We start from the raw sequence: 24,237 nt of genomic DNA on the forward strand, positions 1-24,237 counted from the left end.
CATGACCTAAACATTGGAGATCTAGTGACCAAACTACTAGGCAAAATTTATGACCCCATGGATGCCATCACCTTCCTCTTAATTTCTCCTCTTTGGTAAAATTAAGACTTCCTCCAAGGAAGATCATAGCACATTTTCTCTATGGTTAAAGCATATGTTGTCATACATTGTGTTTCCAACCTCAAAAAATTAATACAAAACAAACTTCTAAATTAATGCCATACAAATAAGCCTACCCAATTCAAAAGAATTCGTAAATGTATTAATTAGTGGAAAAGTGAGGAGGGGAGGGGTGGAAAGGCAAAGGAGGCAATAAAGAGAAGAGTGATTAATGAGTAAGTCCCTCTACTTATGGGGGGAGGGGCCCCCTCCCCGAGCCCTCCTCAATGTACTAAACTCTACTCTTTCACGACATCTTCATTTAGCCTAGACTAAGTGGGTGTCTCGAGCTCAAGTCCCCTCTTTGCATAAAGTTTTGAAGCTATCCCTTGAACATTTAGCTTAATTATGCTACTGCACCCTTTCACCTGAGAAATCAATTGAATTTTTCTATTGAAAATAAAGGCCTTTTCAATTACCTTTCTCCTTATGTTAAATTATATGTATAGAATAAGTTACTTAGATTAAGGCCTTTATAATTGAACACTATTGCAGATGAAGTGAGAACATGGCATGGCTTCTTGAAAAAAGATTCCTTTCAAAATCCTAGGATTATTGGCCACTTTTTTAAAGTATTTTATTTTCTCATAGGTCCATCTCCAAAAACAATTGATTCTACAAAAGGGCACAAATTTATGCAACACAACTTCTTAAGATGAACTAGATACATATACTTAGGTTTTCAAACGTGACTACACGTGAATATCATCTTGAAAACACATGCTAGATAATGAATCTTATTTTAAAGGTTGTAAGAAATAATTTACATCCACAAAGTCACCCTAAGATTTCATCATCATTGATGGTATAGAAATGTGATTCAAACCAAATGAACATGAAAGATATTATTATTAATATTATAAACAAGAGACCAAATGAAGTACATGTGAATTATGTACCAAATGGGAAATCCATATGACAAATAGAAAACCAAATCATTTAAATATCCTAAAATATGTCTATATGTCAAATTTTATATAAAAAACCAAATGTCTAACTAAACATCAACACAATCTATGCCTTTCTTATCAATACTAGTAGCAATCTCTCCTTCTTGTACAATAGTTGAACCTTTACTAGTTTCCTCAATAGCTTCATGCTCTACCCCAACAAATTCACCAGCCTCATCATGAAGGAGTTTGAGGTTCTGATGACAATGCTTGCACCCAATCATTATTAATTACAATCTCTATGTGGCTGAGATAAAAAATCACGCTTGGAAGATCACAAGCGCCAAGCATTTAAGCTAACTTGAGACATTTAAACTATTGATTACTAAAATGCCCTATGGCAGTGATCCTAACCTGATTATGTAGCATGGCCATAAAGGCCTTGATAGATGCCACCTAGCCATAAAGGCTTGATAGATGTGGTTTCAACGAGAAGATGGATGACTCTTGCTAAGGAGTCGGAGTTACTGAAGCTAGGTTGGTTGGACTATTAACACAGACCTAGGGAGTGTGGTGATTGGAAGAGACTAGACTGGTCACTCATTATGAGGGGCACATTTGGAGCTTATTTACATCAAATGTGCTTAGGGATCACAGGTGGGACCATGACTGAAGATGTTGGGGCTACCAAGGATTTCTATTATGCAAGGCTAAAATTTAAAAAAAAGAAACGTTTGGGGTCATTGTTGTCTCGTAGTCTTTCAACCATCGTCTCCTGTGAAGCTTCTTTTTTCTTTTGTTCCAAAGAAAGGAACCTTCTATTAATGCTTGAAAGATTTCATACAAGACAGCAGCCCCGAAGGTGCTGAGTATGGAAAAAAACCGAAAAAGGGTGAAAGAAAGAAACTGGCCTGTTCCAGAGAAACTCAGCTCACTGCCTAGGGGATCTCTGGAACTGGGGCTAACAGCCAAGTGGGAGGACTATACAGCCAGTAAATCCCTCACGGGGTGAAGATGTAGAAAACTCCTATAGGCCAAGCCTTGTAGAAACCAGCACGCCTCTCGATGGTCGCCCTAAAGCCAAGAGTCCCATGCCCCCAAGTGGACCGTAGAGTGTAAATGGTATCCTGCCAAACGGCAACTAGGGTAGCCAAGGGTGGAACCAGGTGCTCACCCATCACAAGACTGCATGTGAGCCACCCAAATGTTCCAAGCCGTGATGCTGGCTACCACCTCCCAAACACTGTCCTCCCTGGGAGAAGGAGGAGCTAGGCTGTCAGGAGGGATTGCCTCATGGAGTGCAATCCTCTGGATGCTCTGACCCTGTATCCGGTAAGCTGGGGAGATCTCATCAATCTGAAACGCATGTCCTCCCTCTGGCAACCAAGCCACCATCCCCCAGGTGTAGTCTCTATGAAGGCTCTGCATACGTGTCATGATCCTGAGGGCTCCCATCCAGATCCTCGCTGTGATACAACAGCTCCACAGGCAGTGCGAGATAGTCTCTAGGACACCATCGGAGCAACAATAGCACTGCCCCTCCACTCGCATCTGCTCCTGATGGGCAAGCATCCGTGGATGGCCAACCAGAAGAAGTATGAAATCTTCCTCGGCCGCAAGCTGGACCACAACCATGTCCAAAACTTGGAGCGAACATCTCGGGGCACTCTGGGTCACCCAACGCCTCTCCCTCGAGGGGTTCCACCTCGACGAGTCCATCTGAAGCCTCTTGCCAATCCGTGTGGTGTAGGAAAAGAAGGGCAACTCATCCACGGCTCAGCTAGGTCACCTCTAGAGGGCCAGAACCACTCTCTCGGATCCTATTGGACCTCCCTCAAGTGTCTACCCTCCTACAGCCAAAGGCACCATCTAGAGCCGTCCTGCTCTGAGAGACTGGGAGGGTCAATGTGCCACTCCTTCCCCAAATGTCCCACAACTCTGATCATCCACCAGTGAATCCCATCAAGACTCCCATCCATCTTGAGGTCTCTCTCAGTGAGTGGCTGAAGTAGGCCTCCAGGTCCTACGGACAAAATCTATAGGTTTCTTCATAGGCTCTGAGGAGACATAGGAGATTTATGGGTGGGGGAGTGACTTTGGCTTTAGTCGGATACTGCAGGGCCAAACAGTGAGATACCTCGGATGCTAGGTGGGTATTGACATTATAGCAGAGCAGCAAATTTCCCCGGTCCTTGAGAGTGTTTGGTGCAAGCTTCTCTATTGGAGCTTGGCCAAACTCTCCCTAGCAGATCGCCCCTTAGTGGCAAACCAGGTCCTTCTTGCCATGACCTAGTATATCACCTCCTACTGGTGCTTTCACACAGGATGCATTGGGTAGCTCCGATGGTTGGTACGAAACTTCCTTTGGGCAGGTTTAGACAGCACGAGGAACACTAGGGCCCGAGTAGCTTGGTAGACGGTGATCATGCTGCAGGCACTGGGAGGCTTGAGTATCATTGATCTGGAGATAGAGAGTAGAGCCCTTCTGGGCAAGTTGGTGGTTTGTGGCCTCACCCCAGGTGCAAAGCCTTGGAAGCTCCTCTTCTAGTGAGGGCTTCTAAGGAACACCCGGACAGTGGCAACCTTCACATAGATAGATCTTCTCAAAGGCCTCCCTTACGGGGAAGGTCTCCCCCCTGATGAGGAGCCTTCACAGGGTTTGGCAAAGACTGGCAGGGGGTCTCATCCGTGCTCTGCCCAGATGTAGAGAGGAGTTTGAGTGCCAACCCCTTATGTGGCACCCAGAGATTAGAGATTAGGAGGGACATATGCTCAAACAGCAGACTCACATTGGTTGGTCACAGTGGGACAGTGGTCTAGCAGGGTTCTTTGGCCATTGGAGCAGATTACCTATGGAGATAGAGGTGAGGCTGTTGACACCCTAGCGCATCTGCGAGGGGCAGAGCAGTAGATGGGCGAGATTGACTTAGCAATTCCTAAGTCTTGGTGGGAAGGACTTCATGTTTGGAGAGACAACAGATGGTTGGGGCACTTTTCTCATATTAGTGTTCGCTTGAGGATGTTGATGCAGCGAGGCAGCATGCACCCTGGCTTCTTCCGTACATGTACTAACCATACTCTTGCACTCCTTCCCCCTCCTGCCTCCCAACTCCTCCAGAGTCCCCCCCCCCTTTCCTGCTTCTCCTATTCCATTCTACTCCTCATCTCCTCTCCTCCCTCGTCCTCCTCCTCCTCCTACTCCCCTTCTTCCTCCTCTTGTTCACTTCTCCTCAACCCTTAACCTAATGAATATGTGAAGGAGACTATCTCTCCACTCCTCAACCTTGAACTCATCCTAAACCTTGTAACCCTCTCTTAACCTTATAACCTTAGTTAAATTTCTCAACTCTATCCTCCTCCTAAACCCTTCAAACCTTTCCTAAAACCTTCAACCCCTATGGATGTGAGAACCTCCATCTAACCTCAGGAACAAAACTTCTTTCCCACATAAGCTCATACAAGAGCCACATTTTATGCTTTAGGCTACACCCGTCATCACAAATTTGACCTAGGTATGATCTGAGGATCTATGCTACATTTGTGAACACCTATGCTATAATGAGCAATGACATAACTATAGGTGACCAATATCCTAAGAATTGGAAATGAGAGAAATAGTGACAACAAAGAGTTTTAAGTCGTGGTATTTGAGTTAATCCTTTTTTATAGTTAGGGTTGAACTACACATGGTCAACTACTTAGGGCTAGGCATGGCCAAAACTAGGTAGTTTAGGCTGAACCATAGCATCCGATGACCAAGATCAAGTGACATATGTATGGATTTTATTACTTGATGGAAGGTGCATCAAAACATTCAAAGAAATCTTTGGAGTGGTTTGGAGTTTATTGCTTAGGATCAATCATGGTCAAAAGCAGGTACCTTTAGTTCAACTAGGCTACACATGGTTAGAACTGTGATTTAAGAAGTTTGAATGAAGCAACATTACCAAGCCTCATAGGGTTAGGAACGAGCAACATTAGGTTAGAACCAAGCATCATAGGGTTAGGAATGAGCAATAAAATAGTAACATATGATAGGTGCTCTCAGAACCTTGGGCAAAGTTTTACTTAAGAGAATGAGAAGTGAATTTGACATTTTAAATTTATGGTCATTCATAAGCTAGTTTAATCACATTTTAGTATGATTCCATTCCTCTTCCCATCTCTCTTGATTAGAATCACTCTTCATATATACATAGACTCTCCTTATATTCTTACCATTGATATAAAATCTCCTTAATATTAAAATCTCCTAAATATGAAATCTCCTTAATCTTAAAATCTCCCTTTACGGCAATGCTTGATATAAATTTTGTGGAAATAGAGCTAGGGTAATTGAATTTATTTGTTTCATCCTCCAAAATCTTGGGTGATTAAAGTGACTTGGTTGATTATATATGTTTATCCTTTAAAATATTAAGGCACTGTGCTATTGAGGCCTATTTACTACTCATAGTATTAATCCAAATACTTGCATCACTAGCCTTTTTTTCAATTTTTCTTTATGTATCTTAACTATGGAAAACATAGGACAAGCTATATATTTGGAAGCCTCCATCTCTGGCATGATCACCAATTGTGTGTATAGCCCAACTCTACTCTTCTCTATTCTTTGCATGAGAGGAGAAGGAGGTGGAGGAGGAGGAGGGAGGAGGGAGGAGGAGAGGGAGAGGATGGGCTGCAATGTTGGAGGAGAGGGGAGGAGGAGTTGCAAGGTTAGGACATGCTTTTGGATATGGAGTGCAAGGAAGCATGGACACTTGGAGACAATTGCTTGGAATACTAAAGTAGAACTCAACACAATGCCCCAAAGAGTGTGGGCTTCATTCCATTATGGGGTATTTATACAAGTTGGAAAGCTTCTCACTCTGCATGTAGGAATTGTAAGATATTCTCTCTCTACATGTAGAACTTGCATCTAGAAGTTGCATGTAGTTGTCTCTGTGCCAATAGTTTGATATCACTATTTGCACAAAAAGGGTGTCCCACATTTGTAAACCACTAAACCTCTTGGGCAAATGAGAACCTACTAGCTAGGAATGATAGACATTCTTGAGGCACTCACCTTCAAAGCATTCTCCGACTTTTGTGCAACCTCCAATTCTCATTTCCTACACTGCATTCTTCCTTTTCTCATCAAACCACCTCTTCTCTCTTGCATTGATGATGATGTCCAAGTCCTCCTCCTCCTTCTCCTATAAAGATAAGTCTTTTACTATATTCTATACTTGATTAAGGAGATCAAGGGATGACTAAATGGCTCAAGTCTTGACTACCTACTTAGATATGACTATGCCCTAAAGAATGTTGAATAGATAATCAATTTAATCCATTTACTCATGTGGAAGGAACATAAAATTGCATAGAGAGGACCAATATACCCTGTTTGAGGAACCCTTATTGCTATCATGCTCGGAATCAAAGGGAATTACAAGGTCTATCTTTAACCTACCAATGCATGAAAGTTAGATGCAGCCCTAGAGCCAATGGTAGACATTGAGGATTTAGGCGCTATATAGCAATGGCAAGGATTTTTTAAGCCATATGTTAATACTATTCTTGAACCCTTTTCTAAAGAATCAATAGGTTTCATAAGCTAGAAGTCTTGGGCCATCAAAGTCTCACCTACATCTTGCAAAGTTGATTTATACTACATTCCTATTCAAGAAGTAGAGAATTGTTATGTGGAGCTACATGCAATCAAGTTGATGGATGCTAAGACATCTCCATGGTTTCTTATCGTTATTTAATTTATAGGTTCCTCTAGACTATAAGCCCAATTCAAGGTCACATAAAAATTGTAATTTGTATAGAAGGGTTGTAAGGAGCTACAAAGTAATCATTGAAGGCTAAGGAAATCTCCATAGGTTCTTAAGAACCTTCCTTCAATTTTCTTGCAATTTTGTGCCAAAGAGTGCCAAAGAAAAAGATTCTCACATTCAAGGATCAAGGTGTACTCGCCTAATTGATGGTGGGCTGGGAGAGATTAATACAAAGTTGATAGGCAGCCAAAAGAAGCAATCAAGATCCACAAGAAAATATGAATCAAGGATATTTATTTGAGGATGAAGCAAAAGAAGGTGCCATGCCAAAGGAGAAGAAGAAGAGACCATCAACATAGAAGAACATAATTTGGCACAACAAATGAGTCACTAATTCCTCCCCATTTGATAGAATAAGAGCCTTCTCCCATAATAAGTGGGCAAGTTTGCTCTACACATTCTTACACATCATAGCATATATTCTTCTAACAAAATGTCCTAATGGATGATAGTAAGTTAATACTTTCCACTCTGTTTATAGAATAGGATTAACAATAAATGTTGAGTTGTGAAGACTTATATTTTTAAATGCAAGGATGTATATTGAAATTTATAATGATTTGAAATTTACTGTTAACCAAATGGTGTGAAGTAAAGAGCTAGTAGTGGCCAAGGATTTACTATGCACTTATGGGGTGCTTAAGCCCACACAACCCTAGGCCTCGATGGCTAAATATCTAGAGCACATGCTTGGCATAAACTACTCGTCCCTGAGGGTCCACACAACTAGATGAGCCTACACGATGTTGTGAGAGGATTTCTTTGAAGGATTTTTATGCAAAAGGTACTAGTTTATAGTAAAGGAGCTACATTCATAGCACAAACCAGGTATTTTTTTTTCATCTTTTGATGTTTTTCCTTGTTGGACTCATTGGGCTTTACATACATAGTCAGTGTCCATCTCCCAGTTGTAAACTAAGAATCCTATGAGTGAGTCATAGGTTGGGGCCATGAGTGTTGCCACATGATAGTGGGCAAGCCATGGAGCATCCCATGTATTACTGCTAAGGGATGAGGTCATCAACTTGTTAATCTTGCCCACTTTAAGACTTTTGCAAAGTATCATGCACACTGGATATCATCTGCATGGTTGGGCATGTATATTTTCTTGTTTTTGACCACACGTCATGCACAAGTGTTAAAAAGTATGCATCTCAGTGCTTCTACCCTATGTTTGCACATGTCTTTATGGGTATAAATTTTTGCATGTCTTACCCACTTTGAGGCCCTTACAAGGTAACATTACTGTATCGCTAGGATTATTAGGGGAGTGGGGTCAAGGAGTAAGCTAGAACACCATAAGACTTAGACTTCAAGAGAGGAATATATCCAAATATTTTCCACCTGTATTGTGGTAATTTTTGCATCATTCAAGAAATAAATGATGTAGTTGGTAAGTTGAGACTCCCTTACAATAAAAGTTTTCATTTAGTTTTTCATATGAGCAATGTTTTGTACGTCCTAAAGAACTAATAGAGTTGGAAAATTTAATCTATGTTCTACCGGAACTTGAAAAGGTTCTTGATAATAGAAAAAACCAACTCAAGAATAGAAGTATTACAGACTATAATATTAAGTGGAAAGATAGGCTTGATGAACATTTGACTTTGGAGTTGAAGAAAAACCAACTCAAGAATAGAAGTATTACAGGCTGTTATATTAATTGGAAAGATAGGCTTGATGAAGATTTGACTTTGGAGTTGAAGAAAAGCTCCCTAGAATTATTTTTGAGGAAATAATTGTATCTAAAGGGGGGATGAATGTTACATCCCTAACTTACCTAGGTTAGCTAGTGACTCATCTATAGCTCAAGAGAAATCCTAGTGGGTAGAGTCACTGGGTCAAGAAGGATATTTCTATCTAGATTAATATATTTGGATGGTGTTTTACAACTTACAAGGGAATAGAGCCTATAAAAAAAATTGCGGCTATGAATTGTGGCTACGTATTAGCTTAGGAGGCTCAGCCTTGGAACATTGAGATCAAGACCTAAATAGTGGATTTAGGGGGCTCAATCTTGAAATATCAATGAAGAACTGGATAGTGGATCTAACTAGAGACATGGTAGTTTGTGGCAAGCTAGGTTAATGCATCCTCAGTGGATGGGCTTTTGTGGTCATATGTCTATTGATCAAGAGTCATGCCATGTGTCCTTCCCTATGACCTCCAGTTCTTAGGCATAAGCCACAACCTCTATGGTTAGGTAACGACTTCCCAAGTTGTGGTACTAAGAGGCTCATTTAACTTGTGGTTAGGGGAGTATAATCTTCAAAGCAGGATTAAAATGGGAGTCATCTCATTTTATGAACAAAATCCCAGGGGTGCACATTTAGATGGGTGATAGGACCGTCTGTAGGTATTATTCTATTTAATCAATTCCTTATGAAGCCCTTCTTGAGTACTGTCTATAGGGTATGAAGCCTTATGAACAAAATGCACCACATGCGCATGCGTGCGCACACACACACACACTTACACAAAAACTTTTTAAATTAATTTCTTCTTTAATTAATAACTTTAGTCTATTGGTACATTTCCTTTTAAACTAAGTTAATGCATTATTTATTAGTGCTTTCCTTTGTGAAATCATTCTATTTTTATACTGTAGAATCTGGAGGGATGTTCTTGTTCCTAGGTAAAGCGATAACAAGCCAGGGGAAACAGGAATTACCTGTCTACCCAAATTAAGCTATACTATTCTAGCATATGGTTTATTTAGATAGTGGTAGGTAAGTGGACCCTGACCTTGGAGCTGAGACTACCTAACATATTTGAAACTTATCTACTCACCCACAAGTGTTGACTATTCAAAGGGCACTCTCTATATAAGAGGCCTATCATGTATTGTTGAGTACAATATAGAGAAATGCTTATTCACTCAAGATTCTATTTATGAGTCCAAGCTAATCTATCTTGGAACCTAATTGACTTGAGGTACATGTCATGAGCACTCTCTTCATCATGTTTGCACTTAGGTTGCATCCTCCTTAGATTAGTGTTTCATTAGGATGTTGTCTCATGACTAGGAGAGCTCGATCCCCCAATTTGACATGGTATTAGAGCTTAGGTCTAGCTCTCCTTGATTAGTTGTAGGAACACCTTAGGTACTCATGGTTTTTCTTGACTAAATCTTGAAATTCCATTCAGAGATTTTCATGTGAGAGCTTCCAAAGTTAGGGAGAAATAATCATCTCCTTGCTTGAGCTTCAAAGAGGCAAGTACCCAAGGGCAACTTCATCAGGGCTCCATCTAGCCTACAGCTTTGACAAACATGAGATGCCCCTCAAAACGATCTACTCCATGCACACAAAGCTCTTCTCCAACCATGGATCTTCAAGCCACTCAGCAACCTCATAGCCATAGACTCGGCTAACTCCAAATCAAGCTTCTAAGCTACCTACTGCTCCAAAATTAAAATTCACAAATGTAACCATGCTATTGGTTTCTTAGAAGACTTTCGCATCTAGCACATAGCAGCGTACACACTTCACTAAACTCCTATGAGTAGCCGTCAACAACCCGCAATCCTACTGCTATCTTAATGACCAAAGCTTTCAAGGCCAACTGGATCCCGACTCCCTAGAACAAACTACAACAGCATACCAAGCCAGATGTCATTCCATGGTGAGGCTTAACAAAGGAGATCACTGTCTCCAAGGCGGCTCTACTAGTGACTGATGTACACAAAATCTACGGCCCAAACGTTCGTCAATGCTCTAGCTCCATCAAACGACAAACTCCAGGCTCAATGTTCTCTAAGTGCCTAAACCTTGGTTGATCAAGTATGACTGGTTAAGTTAAACTCACCAGTCAAGCTGGGTTAGGTTCAATTGCATCGTTTAGCATGACCATAGTTAAGTTTGTTTAACCTCGGGTTAACTACAATTGGTTAAGAGATTGCCATGTGGCATAGTGCCACCTAAGCACAGGGGCCCCTGCCAAGCATAGTTTGTAAGCAGCATATGAACTCCTGTGCCACATCATCAAGGCCCCCCCCTCTTCTTCACAAAAACTTCGACAAGACGTAACTTGCAATCCAGGAGGAATTCGCAACACTCCAAAAAGAAAAAGTGATTGTCTTTTCGAGCTCTATGTGCCTATCAGATTAGAATCATTGTACGCAAGTAGACAATGCCAATATTGACAGAAATAAATTGGTAAGACCTTTGTAACAAATGGGAAAGCGACCCATGAATGCAAAAAGCATGCCGGAAGCACAAGTGTATGAGATGACCATAGCACAAAGCATGGTATCTACACAGAAAGCATTGAGGCACATGGAAGAAGAAAACATCATGCATCAAACTACATCAAGCAAAGAAGCGAACACCATCGACATTAAGCATTGAGAAGCAAAAACCTTGCCACCTTTAGCCCACACATTTGTAAATCAAACCTGACCACTTGAGAGTAGCTATGAAATCACCCAAGGGAGGTATTGACATGTCAAAGCCACACTTGACCACCTTAAGTAGCAATGTATGCACTAAGGGGAGGTGATGGAATGTGTACTCACATCTGACCACCTTGTAGTAGCCAAAGGATCATGGCACCAAGGGGAGGTGTTGAGAGTTGTGGTGCCATGAGCACATAGATTAAAGGCTAAGGTATGGTATAGGAAAGAATTAAAGTAGCCACCCTAGGATGTGGACTACATGATGTGGAGATGTGGATCAAGGATATCCATAAGGAGAGATGTGGATCAGAGGATCCCACAAGTATTGACTATTCAAAGGGCACTCTCTATATAAGAGGCCTATCATGTATTGTTGAGTACAATATAGAGAAATGCACATTCACTCAAGATTCTGTTTATGAGTCCAAGCTAATCTATCTTGGAACCTAATTGACTTGAGGTACATGTCATGAGCACTCTCTTCATCATGTTTGCACTTAGGTTGCATCCTCCTTAGATTAGTGTTTCATTAGGATTTTGTCTCATGACTAGGAGAGCTCGATCCCCCGATTTGACAGATATCCCCCTAGCTAGTTGCTCTATGGCAGATTATGTCGTACAAAGGGCTAAATAAATAGCCATTTCGGTGGTTTATAATGCCATATTATATCACAATCTATGAAATGAAGGAAAGGGAAAGGGCTTTTGGCTTCCATATACTAATAAAAGCCTCCCTCTTGCACCTACGCAATCCAAATCTTAGTACAAATGATATCTATCCTAGATGCTAGAAACTGTCTGCAAGGCCGATGGGGTCTACTACTCTATGGCCTATAGCACCTACCCATGCATATGTACTAGGCAATAGTAGTCGCTATTAGCTCCCATCTATGAATGCGTTCAGGTGCCCACACCATCTCTATGAAGTATGGAGTATGGATGAAGGTCAAATCTTGTCCTATCAATTTGAATGATGAACTCTTTTGAATATCCTTACACCCACAAGAAGGTCCTCTATCTATAAATCAAGCCAATGCTCTTGAATCCAAGTGAAGAAGATCGTCAAAGCTCTCCTCCTAACCTCCTATGCCTATAGGAAATCCCACATTTGAGACTCCTTTGGGAAATCACATCATGAGTGTGTAATTGGGAAATGGCAAAATGCAAGCTAGCTGCCGATTGTAAGGCCTTTGTGTACCAATAGCAAAAGAAAGTGGAAGATCTTCCTTGGCTTGTTATTATCCTAGAGCCTATGCTAAAAGTCCTCAAGAAACCTCTAAGAGGGTACTTGTCTGTGCCAATGCTTTGTTGTGGTTGACATGTCATCAATCCTCTGCATCCAAATCCTCTTGCCCAAGGGCATCCTAAATGAAAAGGCCTCTCCAAATCCATTCTCTCAGGATCCCACCCAAGCGAGTAGCCCTCATCCTAGAAAATATCCTTCTAATATTGGGTTCCCAAGAGCCTCCCAACTCTACTCAGACCTCAGGAAGTCTATGAATGAGTAACTCTGTCCATAGCTCATTGCGAAGCAACATGCCTTGTACAATGAACTTCACAAGCAACACTCTATTTGGACACTCACACACACACACACACACACCAAAATTTCAAGTGATAACATAGTCATACTCCTCTCCCTCAACCTCTCTTCTCCCCCCCCCCCCTCCACTTATTGTTGTAAACAATTTAAAAGAATTATTCTTTTATGTTACCTCCATGAAATCTCCCCTTTACACTCTCTTTTCAACCACCCCACACAACAAGCACACTAATCCTCCCATACCTCCTCTAATCCCTTGTCAACCCATGCACTCATTTGCTCCTTACTCCAATTGTGATTTAATTTTCTTTTAATTATCTAACAATCCATATGGTTGTCTATATTCCTAGGTAAAGTTATAACAAGAGGGAAAACATGCATTACCTATCTACTGAAACATAACTATGATGTTCTTACACCTAGTTTGTTTGGATGGTGGAAAGTAAGTGGACCTTGACCTTAGAAGCTGGACTACTTGAGGATTTGACATCTTTTTTCAATATTGTGTTCGTCAAAATCAATATTATTACAAATTCTAATTTTTGGTGGAACTCTAATTGTCACATTTTTCAACTTAGATGTCTTAAACATTTTTTTCTTAGATGTTCCGCATTTTTTACTTTTTATCCAATTAATGGAATTAATTGTATGGCTCAATTATTGATAGGACTTTTTAATCTAAACAACCACACTAATTTTGCAACTAGCTTCGGTCGGGCTAGTGCCATACATTTTGTTCACATCCATTGGATAATTCTTTAGCATGGATAATCTTGGTCTTTTTTGTGATCCACTTTATTTTTACTAACTCTTATACTTATTTTGCAGAAGTGGTTTGCACATTTACTATTAGCAAAAAAAATCCATTTTGACACTTATCATATAGATCCACTTTTATTCAATCAGTAGGCGGGGAGTAAGTTCCACATGGTGGGCTTACTCCCGACCATGTGGTCTTACCCTCTAGCTTGGGGGTGGGCCACACACGTGCACGCACACACACACACACACATGATAACTTTTATTAGTAAATGTATCCACGCACACAGACACTTATTTCTTCACACACACACACACATGTATACTTCCCCAACTATGAACTATTCTTTTATGTACCCCTCGTGAAATCTCTCCTTTACACTCTTGTTAACCACCTTACACACCAAGCACACTAACCCTCCTATACCTCCTCTAATCCCTTCTGAACCGATGCACTCATTCACTCCTTACTCCACTTGTGACTTAAACTTCACTTGTGACTAAAACTTTTTTTAATTATGTAAGAATTGATATGGTTATCTATATTCCTAGGTAAAGAGATAACAAGCCAAGGAAAACAAGCATTACCTATCTACCTAAACGTAACTATGATGATTTTACACCTAGTTTGTTTGGAAGGTGGTAGGTAAGTGAACCCTGACCTCAGAACCTAGACTACCTGAGGATTCAACATCTTTTTTCAATATTGTATAGTTTGTAAAACTCAATATTATTACAAATCATTAATTTTGATGGAAATTGTTACAAACTCTAGTTATTACATTTTTCAACTTAGACGTCTCAAATATTTTTCCCTTGTACATGTATTTTTACTTTTTATCCAATTGATGGAATTAATTGTATGGCTCAATTATTGATGGGACTTGTTAATTTACACACACACAAATTTCATGTGATAACGTAGTCATCCTTCTCTCCCTCACCCTCCCCCCCCTCTTAGTGTTTTAAACAATTTAAAAGAATGTAAAGAGCTTCCACATTGAGCTTTCTAATGTGACATAAACAAAGATAGTATGTCTAGCTATAAGCATAGGGTTTCAACTCCTTACTCTTGTGTGAAGTTTGGCATAAGCCAAATAATTTGGTTGTAGCCTCTTCCTCCATAAGTGTGATCTACAAGTGGATGTCAGTAACTTTCCGAGGAGAAATGCCAGCTTCTTATGCAACATATGTAAGCGTGGATAGGACTTGATGTAGCTTCTCCATTTGCAAACAAAAACATGCATGACATTTATCAACTTTTCCTCTTTCAAAATTTGGAAGGGAAATAAAAGTTACGATTTGGAAAATGCAATGATGTTAGGGCTTTCTGCCAACTAAGAGTTCATTTGGGTAGTCTATTTCAAAATTTTTTACATTTACTTTGTTTAAGGGAAAAATTGTCACTCGAGGAGTAACTCTCACCACACCATATATTTTCAAGGGGTAGCATTAAAAATTGCACCCCACTTTCACTTTCATGTGTCTTTGAAGGATTTGCACACTAAATGTCTAAATCTTCTCCAAATGTGGATAAATAAACCTGTTCCATATACTTTATTTTGAGAAGACCTTTTTTGCCCTGAAGAGTCTAAGGGATGGACACATTAATTTTTTTGATAAAGAGGTCCATCCCACTTCTTTCAGTGCATTTCGTCAATTTGACAAGTTTTAGTTTTGGTTTAGTGGTTGTTTAAGGGTTTCTAATGTGCTCCTAATGTGTTGTTAGGGTCATGGAGATCCTAAATGCTTTTGCCTTTTGCTGGGTATTTCTCAACTGTAGATGGAGGCTCTTGTATGACACCACTCTTGCCAAAATAGCCACATCTCCACTTTTATTAGCACTGGCTCTCCTAGAAACAATGCTTTAGGATTAAGTTGAGTGGGAGTTTTGTGATTATTCTTAGTTTTTTAGGAATTTCTAAAATTCTTAACCTCTACTTTTAGATGGTTGTTGGCTTTTTAGCTTTAAGCTTGTGTGTGATTTTTACCTCCCTCCAACATGGCTATAAATCAAGTCAGGAACTCCACTCTTCATGAGCTCTCCCTAGAATGATTGTCGTGGCTTCCTCTAGCTACAAGTCTTCAAGTCACTTCAAGCTTTCTAGTCGCTCATCCAAGTCTTGCATGTTCGTTTGTGGGCAAGGTGCTAAAGCCGATTTGCCTATTAAATGTTGAAGCCGTTACCTGGAAAAAATGGCTATCCTGAAAGCCATTTTCTAGAAAATCAGGTTCACCTACTAAAAGAAATTTGTTTTCATGTTGAAAGGGCTTTATGCCAGCCTGATGAGCTTTATGCCTACCTAACGAGCTTTATGCCTACTGGTGAAGAGATTGTCATCTATTGGATTTGTTTATAAAAATAAAGCCAAAAAACCTCCAGAAAGTTCGACATGCATAGAAAGCTGGACGGATTCTTTTGCACCATTCTTTTGCAAGGCTTGCCATACCTGGTAGGATTTTCATTCTTCCTCTATGCCTCCTTCCATGCAAGCGAGGGGTTCAAGACTTGTATTTCAGCAGTCAATGCTTGGTCACGTGTTGCTACTTCACTGTGGCCTTTCACTCTAATTAAAGGCACTACATCCTCAGCATGAAAATTCCCTTTGCCACTAAGTTTGTCCACTAGAGGTGGATAGAGACCCGAGGTCTTAACTAAATTGGTATTCCTCATTTTTGGGAAGGAGCCGCCAAGAGACAATCCCAACCTTAAATCAAGCCAGTCGTCTTCCTCGACCTCGGGTGTCAACGTTCTCCCACCATCATTCCTCTCTTCATGTTGTCTAGTTGGAAAGAGGCTTTTGGTGTCTAAAAAACTTATGGAATCTGTCAAGGTGGAGGCAAAATCGAAAGAGGCAATGGTTTCACTGAGCATGTCAAACATTGTTGAAAAAATGCTTGGCTCCGGCTCACATTCAAGGCAGTAGATTCTAGGCTACCTGAGGGCTGAGGCCGACTGTGATGAGGACCAAGAAGATGCATGGCAGGAAATGCATTTCTATGGAGATGGCTGAGAAGGGTGGTAGCTGCTAGAGGGATGTGCATGTAGGGAGGAGGAGAAGGGAAGGAATATGAGCAAGGGGGAGCACGTAAGCAGAGGGAGCAAATGGGTTTACATAACAAGGCAATGGGCAACAGGGATGGAGGAGGAGCAGGGGAAAGGGAGGGTGAGGAAGGGAAGAGGAAAGGAGAGATTTGACCTTTCCTCAAAATCAGAGACTTGATTCTGAGGCAACAGACACAAACTATACAGATTCGGGGTACTTGGAAATCAAACGCGAGGTCCTAGGATTGAAAGAAATGAGTGCTCGAGCTTTCCTGAAAAGGCACCCTAATATATTTGTGATCTAGCAAAACACCAGTGACGACCAGCTTTGGTGCAGGTTAACAAAGGAGGCACCAAGTGTGATTTAGCTAGAACTACGGATCTGTAGCTAGCCTTGAAAAGTTTTCATTTCCATCTTTGTTTTCATATCTCTGTATAAATTATACATTTCTTTAAGTAGTTCCTCACTGGGGCCGTTCATCCTGCATGTTAACAATCTAGCAAAAACCATTTAAGGAATTGAAATCCATGCTTTGCAAGTAGACATGGCACTTTGGAAGAGCTCATGGAATTGTATCACTTGGTCTCAGCATGATATATGAGGTTCAGGGGAGATTTGATAGTAAATTATATTTGAGAAGTGACTTTACATTCCTTAATTTTGGTTTTATATTCAATCAAAACACTGGATCTTTCCTTGATTCAGTCAACATCATCTTCCCGACACATCTTTTGCAACAACAAATCTCATGAAGAGTTTGATGTGGATTTATTTACATGGAATGTTGTTCTGCAGATGGGGCTTTGAAATGTTGAAGGTAACTATAAATCCTTGCTTGCTCTGATCTACCAATTGCCAGTAAAAGATCTTCTTGTAATTGCCAAAACAGTTCTTCTCCTAGAAAAGCTATTTTGCAAAAGTATATACTGCTAAAAAGTTCTTCCGTCACAAAAGGCTTTTTGCCTACCTAACGAGCTTTATGCCTATCAAACAGGCTTTATGCTTGCCTAACGGGATTTATGCTTGCCAATGAAAACATTGTTATCTACTAGATAGGAAAAAAAAAGAGAAAAAAGTAGTTTAAAAAAAAAAAAAGAATTGTTCTACCAAACAAATTGTTTTGCCAAAAAAATTATTTTACGAAAAAAGCTATTTCGCAAAACCATTTAGTGCCAAAAAGGCTACTCTGCCAAAAACTGTCTAGTCAAAAAATTTATTATGCCAGTTATCTTGCAAAGTTACATATCGATAATAAAATGACATTCATCTCATCCAACCGGTCCTAAATTGCAACAAGTCCTATCTTTCAATCATGGTTCTTGCCATTCCAGGTCTTAGCTTTTATTTATTCTCATTCTTTGCAGTTTTTTCGTCATTCTTTTGACTAAGAAGCTTCTTCTTCTATCTTCATCCAAATCATGGGTTTTTTACCTTCTATTTGTAATGTATTTTTTCATGCTTGCAAAATGTCAAAAACCTACATGACTTGTGCATGCAAGACATTGCTTTCTCAAATTGCAATACGAATATAACTACTGGTATTTAGGTAATATGCTAGTGCCACCTATTCGCAAGACTTTAAATTTTCGATATTTTGCTTCAATATGATTTCTTACACATTCCTCTCTTGTGATGTATGTTCTCGATGGGAGGTAAAGATTTGGAATCAACAATAGAGATAGCTGAGTTGGGTACAAGGTCGAAGGATTATAATTCATGTGATTGTAGTCCATGACACAATATTACTTAGGTTGTGACCAAGGATAGGCTATGAGCTCATGTGAGCAATCTTATTCGTGTATTCATTGGGCTTCAATTTGCAAAAGGTGCAAACCTTTAAGCGTGACCAAGGCAATAGTTAAACACTACCCTTGATCTTTACAAGGAGGACTGAATCCTAATGGACCCTGTGTCATATCTCATGTTCATATTTTTTTGCTTTTTTTTTTCCTTTAAACAATAATATCCAAGTTTCATTTTAAGGTATTATCTATGTACTCCATGACAAAAGAAAGAACTATGAAGTATAGGAGTGAGCCATGAATGGAATAAAAAAGACATACCAAGGATTTTCAAATTTAGAGAGCTATTGCTGTTAACAATAAGCAAGGGTTAAGTAGAAGCTACCCACTTTGAAGTAGCCTCAATGCATTTTTTCCACTGCGTCTTAATTGATAGAGCATCATAGCCGAAGCCAATGCTTTTGTGCATACATGCACTCCTTTTTAATGTTTCATCCACCACACACACACACCCTTTAGTCTCTTTTCTCTCCTCTCTTTCACTCATCTAGCTAGGCAATAATCCTATGAAAGCTCCAAAGGAAACAACATGAAGAGATAGAAGATGAAAGCCAAGCATATTGTTCCATTAGAGGGTGCTATCTTAAATAGGCAAGTACAAGCATATTGTTCCATTAGAGGGTGCTTTCTTAAATAGGCAAGTACAAGATCAACATTATCTTTTCCCAAGACACATGTCATCACTCCATTGATGCAATCTACTCTACCAATCAAATAATTTCTCTCCATACCACTCTTCTCACATCACTCTAATACTCTATGGCACCACATTTCTCGACAACTCCTATTTTTATCAAGCTACTTTACACTTACACTTACAATGACATTCCAAAAGGAAGGGATCCCCACTTGTTTAAAAACCTTTTTATTGAATGAGCAATGATGAGGGGTTACATTTTTTTAACCCTCATCTTTAATTACCAAGTTTCCTTTCCGTGTTATTGCATATAATTGTGCCTCTTGGACACAAATGGACCTGGATTTCGTCGGCAACAAGGCCAAAGAGGAAGAAGTTTAGGCTGAGATCTTGTTATTGCATATAATTGTGCCTCTTGGATTGCATATAATTGTGCCTCTTGGACACAAGTGAACCTAGATTTCGTGGGCAACAAGGCCAAAACGTAAGGAGTTTAGGCTGAGATCTGGGACAACAACCATGTCCAAGAAGATGGTACTCATAAAACTGTCAAAGGGACTAGCTCTTTCGATGAGCATTTATCATCACGTCAGGTGCACTCTTTACACCAGTAAAAGAGTGCACTCAATGTGCAGCACAGACGACTCAAATTTGAAGTTCACTCAGACGGATCCAGACCACAAGTTTCTGGCGCAGGCACAAGTACTATTTGGAGAACCCTCTCTAGATCATGACTGCGCAGTTCCGCCGCGCTCTTTGGAATCTGCAATGCGGAAGAAAATTTTCCAAGAAAACCGCTAAGACTGGGAAAACGACTAACGCATTCAGGATGTTGAAATTTTGCTAAAGACGGAGAACTAGGAAGATAGGAATTCCTATCACCAATCACTCTAGGCAGAAAGAAAGAATTTCAGATATAAGATTACCTTGGCATGTATGGAATGAAAATCAGATTTGGGGCTTCTCGAAAGGGTCACATTAATCACTTCGACGCTCTGGTCGTCCAGGATTTGCAAAATACCTGACCAAACGCCTTTCTTCTTTGGCGTATTTATCGTGATGAACGCTTCCCTACCAAAGAAACGGACGGAACCCTCCCTCGGAAGTGGAGAGTCCGCAAAGGCTTCGGACAGTAGATCTGAGCCTTCCCCTGGCTCCATTGACGACGTATCTTCAGGAGGTCGAAAGGCTTCCACATTTGATTGTTCAACTTCCGTCGATATAAAAGACTTCTGTAACTCCAGAGATGCCATAACTTCAGCCTTCTTTACGCCGAGCTCTTCCAACTTTACGCGAAGTGTGCGAATGTGTTTGGCTGTCTCCGTTAACACTGAGCACCTATCAGTCTATTTCAAGAACAAGCACATAGTGAAAACAGGACCCTTCCGGACAAGGCTACACTAAGAGCAAATGTTTTAAGCTAGACAAATTCACGAAACAATTCCAAAGAGAGGTGGCTACAATCAAACAGAAGACCGATTACTACGCTCATGATAGATTTGAGTGACGCGTCCCGTGGAATTGTTAGGAATAGAGCACTTCCACCAAGCCATAAGTTTGGTTAAACCATGAGAAAGAAGGCAGACTCGGAAGACTTGACGTACTTTAAGCTTTCCTTCCGGTAGCAAGGAGTGCAACGTGGCGTACAAATGTGTCATCCCTTCACGCCTTTGCCTTTCCGAGTGAATGTGAATCTCCCTCCGTAACACTGGGTCCTTCGAAATTGATTTGTTCTCAACCACAAGAGATGCCGAGCTTTTACTCTTGCGAGAGGACGACACGTGACTGGACGTCCTGCCCGTCTCGCCAGTCTGCCTAGGCCGTTGCGGAGGTCGGCGAGGGGAGCGGAGAGCTGTAGATCGTTGCAGGCGTTTCTGCAAGATCTCATCCAAGACGGAGAGATGCCCACCTCGGGAGACAGAAAGATCATCCTTGGGGAACAACCGGAGGTCGTTCACAGACAAGGTCGGGTAGGAATGGATTGGAGTCTGTCGGGCGATATCGGGGATGCTTTCGAGGGCAGCTGCGACGTCTGAGAGGCGGAGGGCAGCAGGGAAAGGGCGAGGAGCAGTGGGGGAGAACGTGCAGGGAGCGAGGAAGGGCATGGAGCTACCTGCGGAGCTAGCAAACGAATTCTCAAAAGCTGAGGTGAATTCAGGAAAGAGAGTTTCGGGGGGGGATGAAGGCGAGGCGAGCCAATCAAGACGTTGGATCGCTTGGGTGCAGGATGGAGAGGAAGGGGAAGTAGGGGCAAGGAGCTCGTTGAAGTCGAGCTCACGAGGGGGGGAGAGCACGGAGAAGCCATGGGAGGGGGGGGGGGAAGCGGCCATTAAGGTGGAGCAGTGATGAAAGGAAGGAGGGTCGAGGCAGCAGCGTAAATGGTGAGGAGGGGAGGAGGAGGCGAGAGGCATACGGAGCGCGTGGGAGCCTGGAGGGAGCAGAAAAAGCGAGGGAGCCATAGATGAAGCTGCAGCAGGATATATTAATGGAGGTGACGAAGATTGTTACGTGAGGGAGCGTGAAGAAGATCGTTACGTGACAGAGAGTGAATTAGAAAATAACTGTAAGATGAAGGTGGTTGGTGGTAATTGAAGATGAGCAGACTCGAGGGATGGGAAGAAGAAGCAGGAGAATCGAGGTGGTGAAGAAGCAAAGGTTAAATCTCAGAATCGAGATGGTGAAGAAGCAAAGCTTAAATCTGAAGATGAAGTTTGAAGCTTAAATGTGAAAATGACGTTTGAAGCTTAAACTAAGAAGAAGAAGAAGACGACGACGATGACGACGATGCCGAAGACTACGATAATAATGAAAATGTGACAATTGAAGATCTTGAAGATGACGATCACCCTTGCCCACGTGTTGCAATCTACATCCTACGATAACGTTACACGAGTAGCCTGACCCGTCTACGACGGGTTGGAGACCCGCTCTGCTGGGTCTCAGGTGGAATCTTTAATTTCAAAAGAGAAATTCTGAAGTTCCAACACTGGAACCGCTTGGCTTGGCTCACTCAGTGTAATTTTGTCCGACAGCTTTCCTAAAACCCCCTCTCTGCTTTCATACATAAAACAAGATTAAGTGCATAAAATTCATGAATTTGTTTGAATTAAACATGTTTGTATGCATATCCCCTCTCTGCTTTCATACATGGAATTTTGCAAGATTAAGTGCGTAATGCATTGTATGCCAATGTAGTGCTAGATTGCAACACAATCAATTTTGGTTTATGGGATACATTAGTTTTAGTGTAAATAAATAAAATTCATGAATTTATTTGAATTAAACACGTTTGTATGTATATCCTCTCTCTGCTTTCATACATGGAACTTTGCAAGATTACGTGCGTAATGCATTGTATGCCAATGTAGTGCTAGATTGCAACACAATGAATGTTGGTTTATGGGATACATTAGTTTAAGTATAAATAAATAAAATTCATGAATTTGTTTGTATTAAACATGTTTGTATGCATATCCCCTCTTTGCTTTCATATATGGAATTTTGCAAGATTATGTACGTAATGCATTGTATGCCAATGTAGTGCTAGATTGTAACACAATCAATCTTGGTCTATGGGGATACATTAGTTTGAGTATAAATAAATAGAATTCATGATTTTTTTTGAAATAAACGTGTTTGAGTATAAATAAATAGAATTTATGAATTTGTTTGAGTATAAACGTATATGTGCATGCTTCAATAAACACAACAAAATAAGATTTACTTAAAATTAGCATACCTAACAAAATATACGCTCTATAAAAGCGTACTACAAAATCTTACAAATTCATATATCTACATACAGAGTGTCTATATCAGCTCCCCTAAGAAAATAGACTACGTCTATGTCCCACCCCACGCACCACCACACGTGCGCGACGTCGACCTACGCAAGGCAAAAAGATCATTTAAGAATTATAATCATTAAATCAAGGAAAATTTAGAATTGTGTCTTAATAATACTCCACATTAATTAGAATACTTACGCTGGCGCACAGGAGTGTGTATGTGGTACATAAATGCATATACAAAGTCTCCGTTCGCCCCTCGATAAAATACATATGTTCCCATTGGCTCCAGGTACCCAATGAAGCGCACATAGATGGTCTGGGGACTATTATTCCCAGCAAGACGCTGAGAACTCACGGCAAAATATCCAAGATTGAGACGTTCCACCCCATCATACGCTGGACCGAGGAGATTCATTGCAAAACTTGAGTCGGGAACCGCCCTAAAGGAAAATAATATCATGTTTATTCACTTATATATGTAACCTAAGTAGCTTTCACCTATATGAAAAAAAAATAATAAATAAATATATATATATATAGGTTATCTACCCAATAAAGCTCTCCAACTCCAAGATGTCAACCAATAGCTGGGCGCGCACCCCAGCTCTCCAACCATCGGGATCTGTATATTCCTAAAGGTAAATGACTATACTATTAAATAAGTCAACTTAGCAACTGACTACTACACAATTATGTACCTGCTACCTGTACAGTTGTCTCGGTGGTGAATGTAAATGACGCTGCCATCCTATCATATCATATTACAATAACAATACATATCATATTACAGTAACAATAGATGTGTCAACATAAATATAGAGAAGAAATTAAAAGGCTTCACCAAGCCACAAATTAAAAAGAAAATTAGTTATAGTACATTTGATAATCCATAATATGAAGAAAAAATAACAATGCGTGAACCCATAAAACTCACAAAAATCATACATTGTCAAAATTCTAGAGACGACATTGTTTGAATGGAATATGGAATGAGCTCATGAAAATTATACAAAAATAGTCATCACCAATTTTTAATCCACACTTCAAAGGCTTACAATTGATAGACCTTTGATTGCCTAAAAGAACACAACGATACAAAAAAGACTGTGAAAATTTGTCACCCACCAAAGTCTGAAGAGGCTTTCAAAGAGCATTGGCATACTGCTAGGTTCTTCTTGATGCCAATTGTAAAACCTCTTTGTATACAACATTTGTGGTATAACTCATTTCAGCATCCTCATCACTAACTCGATCCACACTCTCTGGAAGGAATACTTTGACTGCATTTCATGATCGGACGCGCGAGAAAGCCACGTATAATTGCCCGTGACTAAACACCGGTGTCGCCAAGTATAAGCCTAGGATAGACGCATAATCCTTGTCGAGGATTT

At 40.5% G+C, this 24,237-nt stretch overlaps 1 protein-coding gene across 1 annotated transcript; it reads right to left on the minus strand.

The window, feature by feature from the left end:
- Nucleotides 1–19,330: 19,330 nt before the first annotated feature.
- Nucleotides 19,331–21,714, minus strand: LOC147902933 (uncharacterized). The gene is made up of 3 exons (XM_087373374.1): nt 20,660–21,714; nt 19,982–20,401; nt 19,331–19,818 (listed from the first exon to the last, which is right to left on the minus strand). The coding sequence occupies exons 1-3, from the start codon at nt 21,512–21,514 to the stop codon at nt 19,714–19,716; spliced, it is 1,380 nt and encodes a 459-aa protein (XP_087229500.1). The 5' UTR covers nt 21,515–21,714; the 3' UTR covers nt 19,331–19,713.
- Nucleotides 21,715–24,237: the final 2,523 nt, after the last annotated feature.

Source organism: Dipteris shenzhenensis, chromosome 4 (genome assembly GCF_047967505.1).
Source record: "Dipteris shenzhenensis isolate YYH24624 ecotype China chromosome 4, Dip_SZ_1.0, whole genome shotgun sequence".
NCBI lineage: Eukaryota > Viridiplantae > Streptophyta > Polypodiopsida > Gleicheniales > Dipteridaceae > Dipteris > Dipteris shenzhenensis.

Bases quoted from the DNA above. Each gene is read 5' to 3' on its own strand.
- LOC147902933 (XM_087373374.1), bottom strand. From the start codon at position 21,514: ATGGCTCCCTCGCTTTTTCTGCTCCCTCCAGGCTCCCACGCGCTCCGT. The intron at 20,402-20,659 runs GTACGTCAAGTC...TTCTTGAAATAG, and splicing joins TACCGGAAGGAAAGCTTAAA to ACTGATAGGTGCTCAGTGTT. The intron at 19,819-19,981 runs GTAATCTTATAT...TCCGCATTGCAG, and splicing joins TTCATTCCATACATGCCAAG to ATTCCAAAGAGCGCGGCGGA.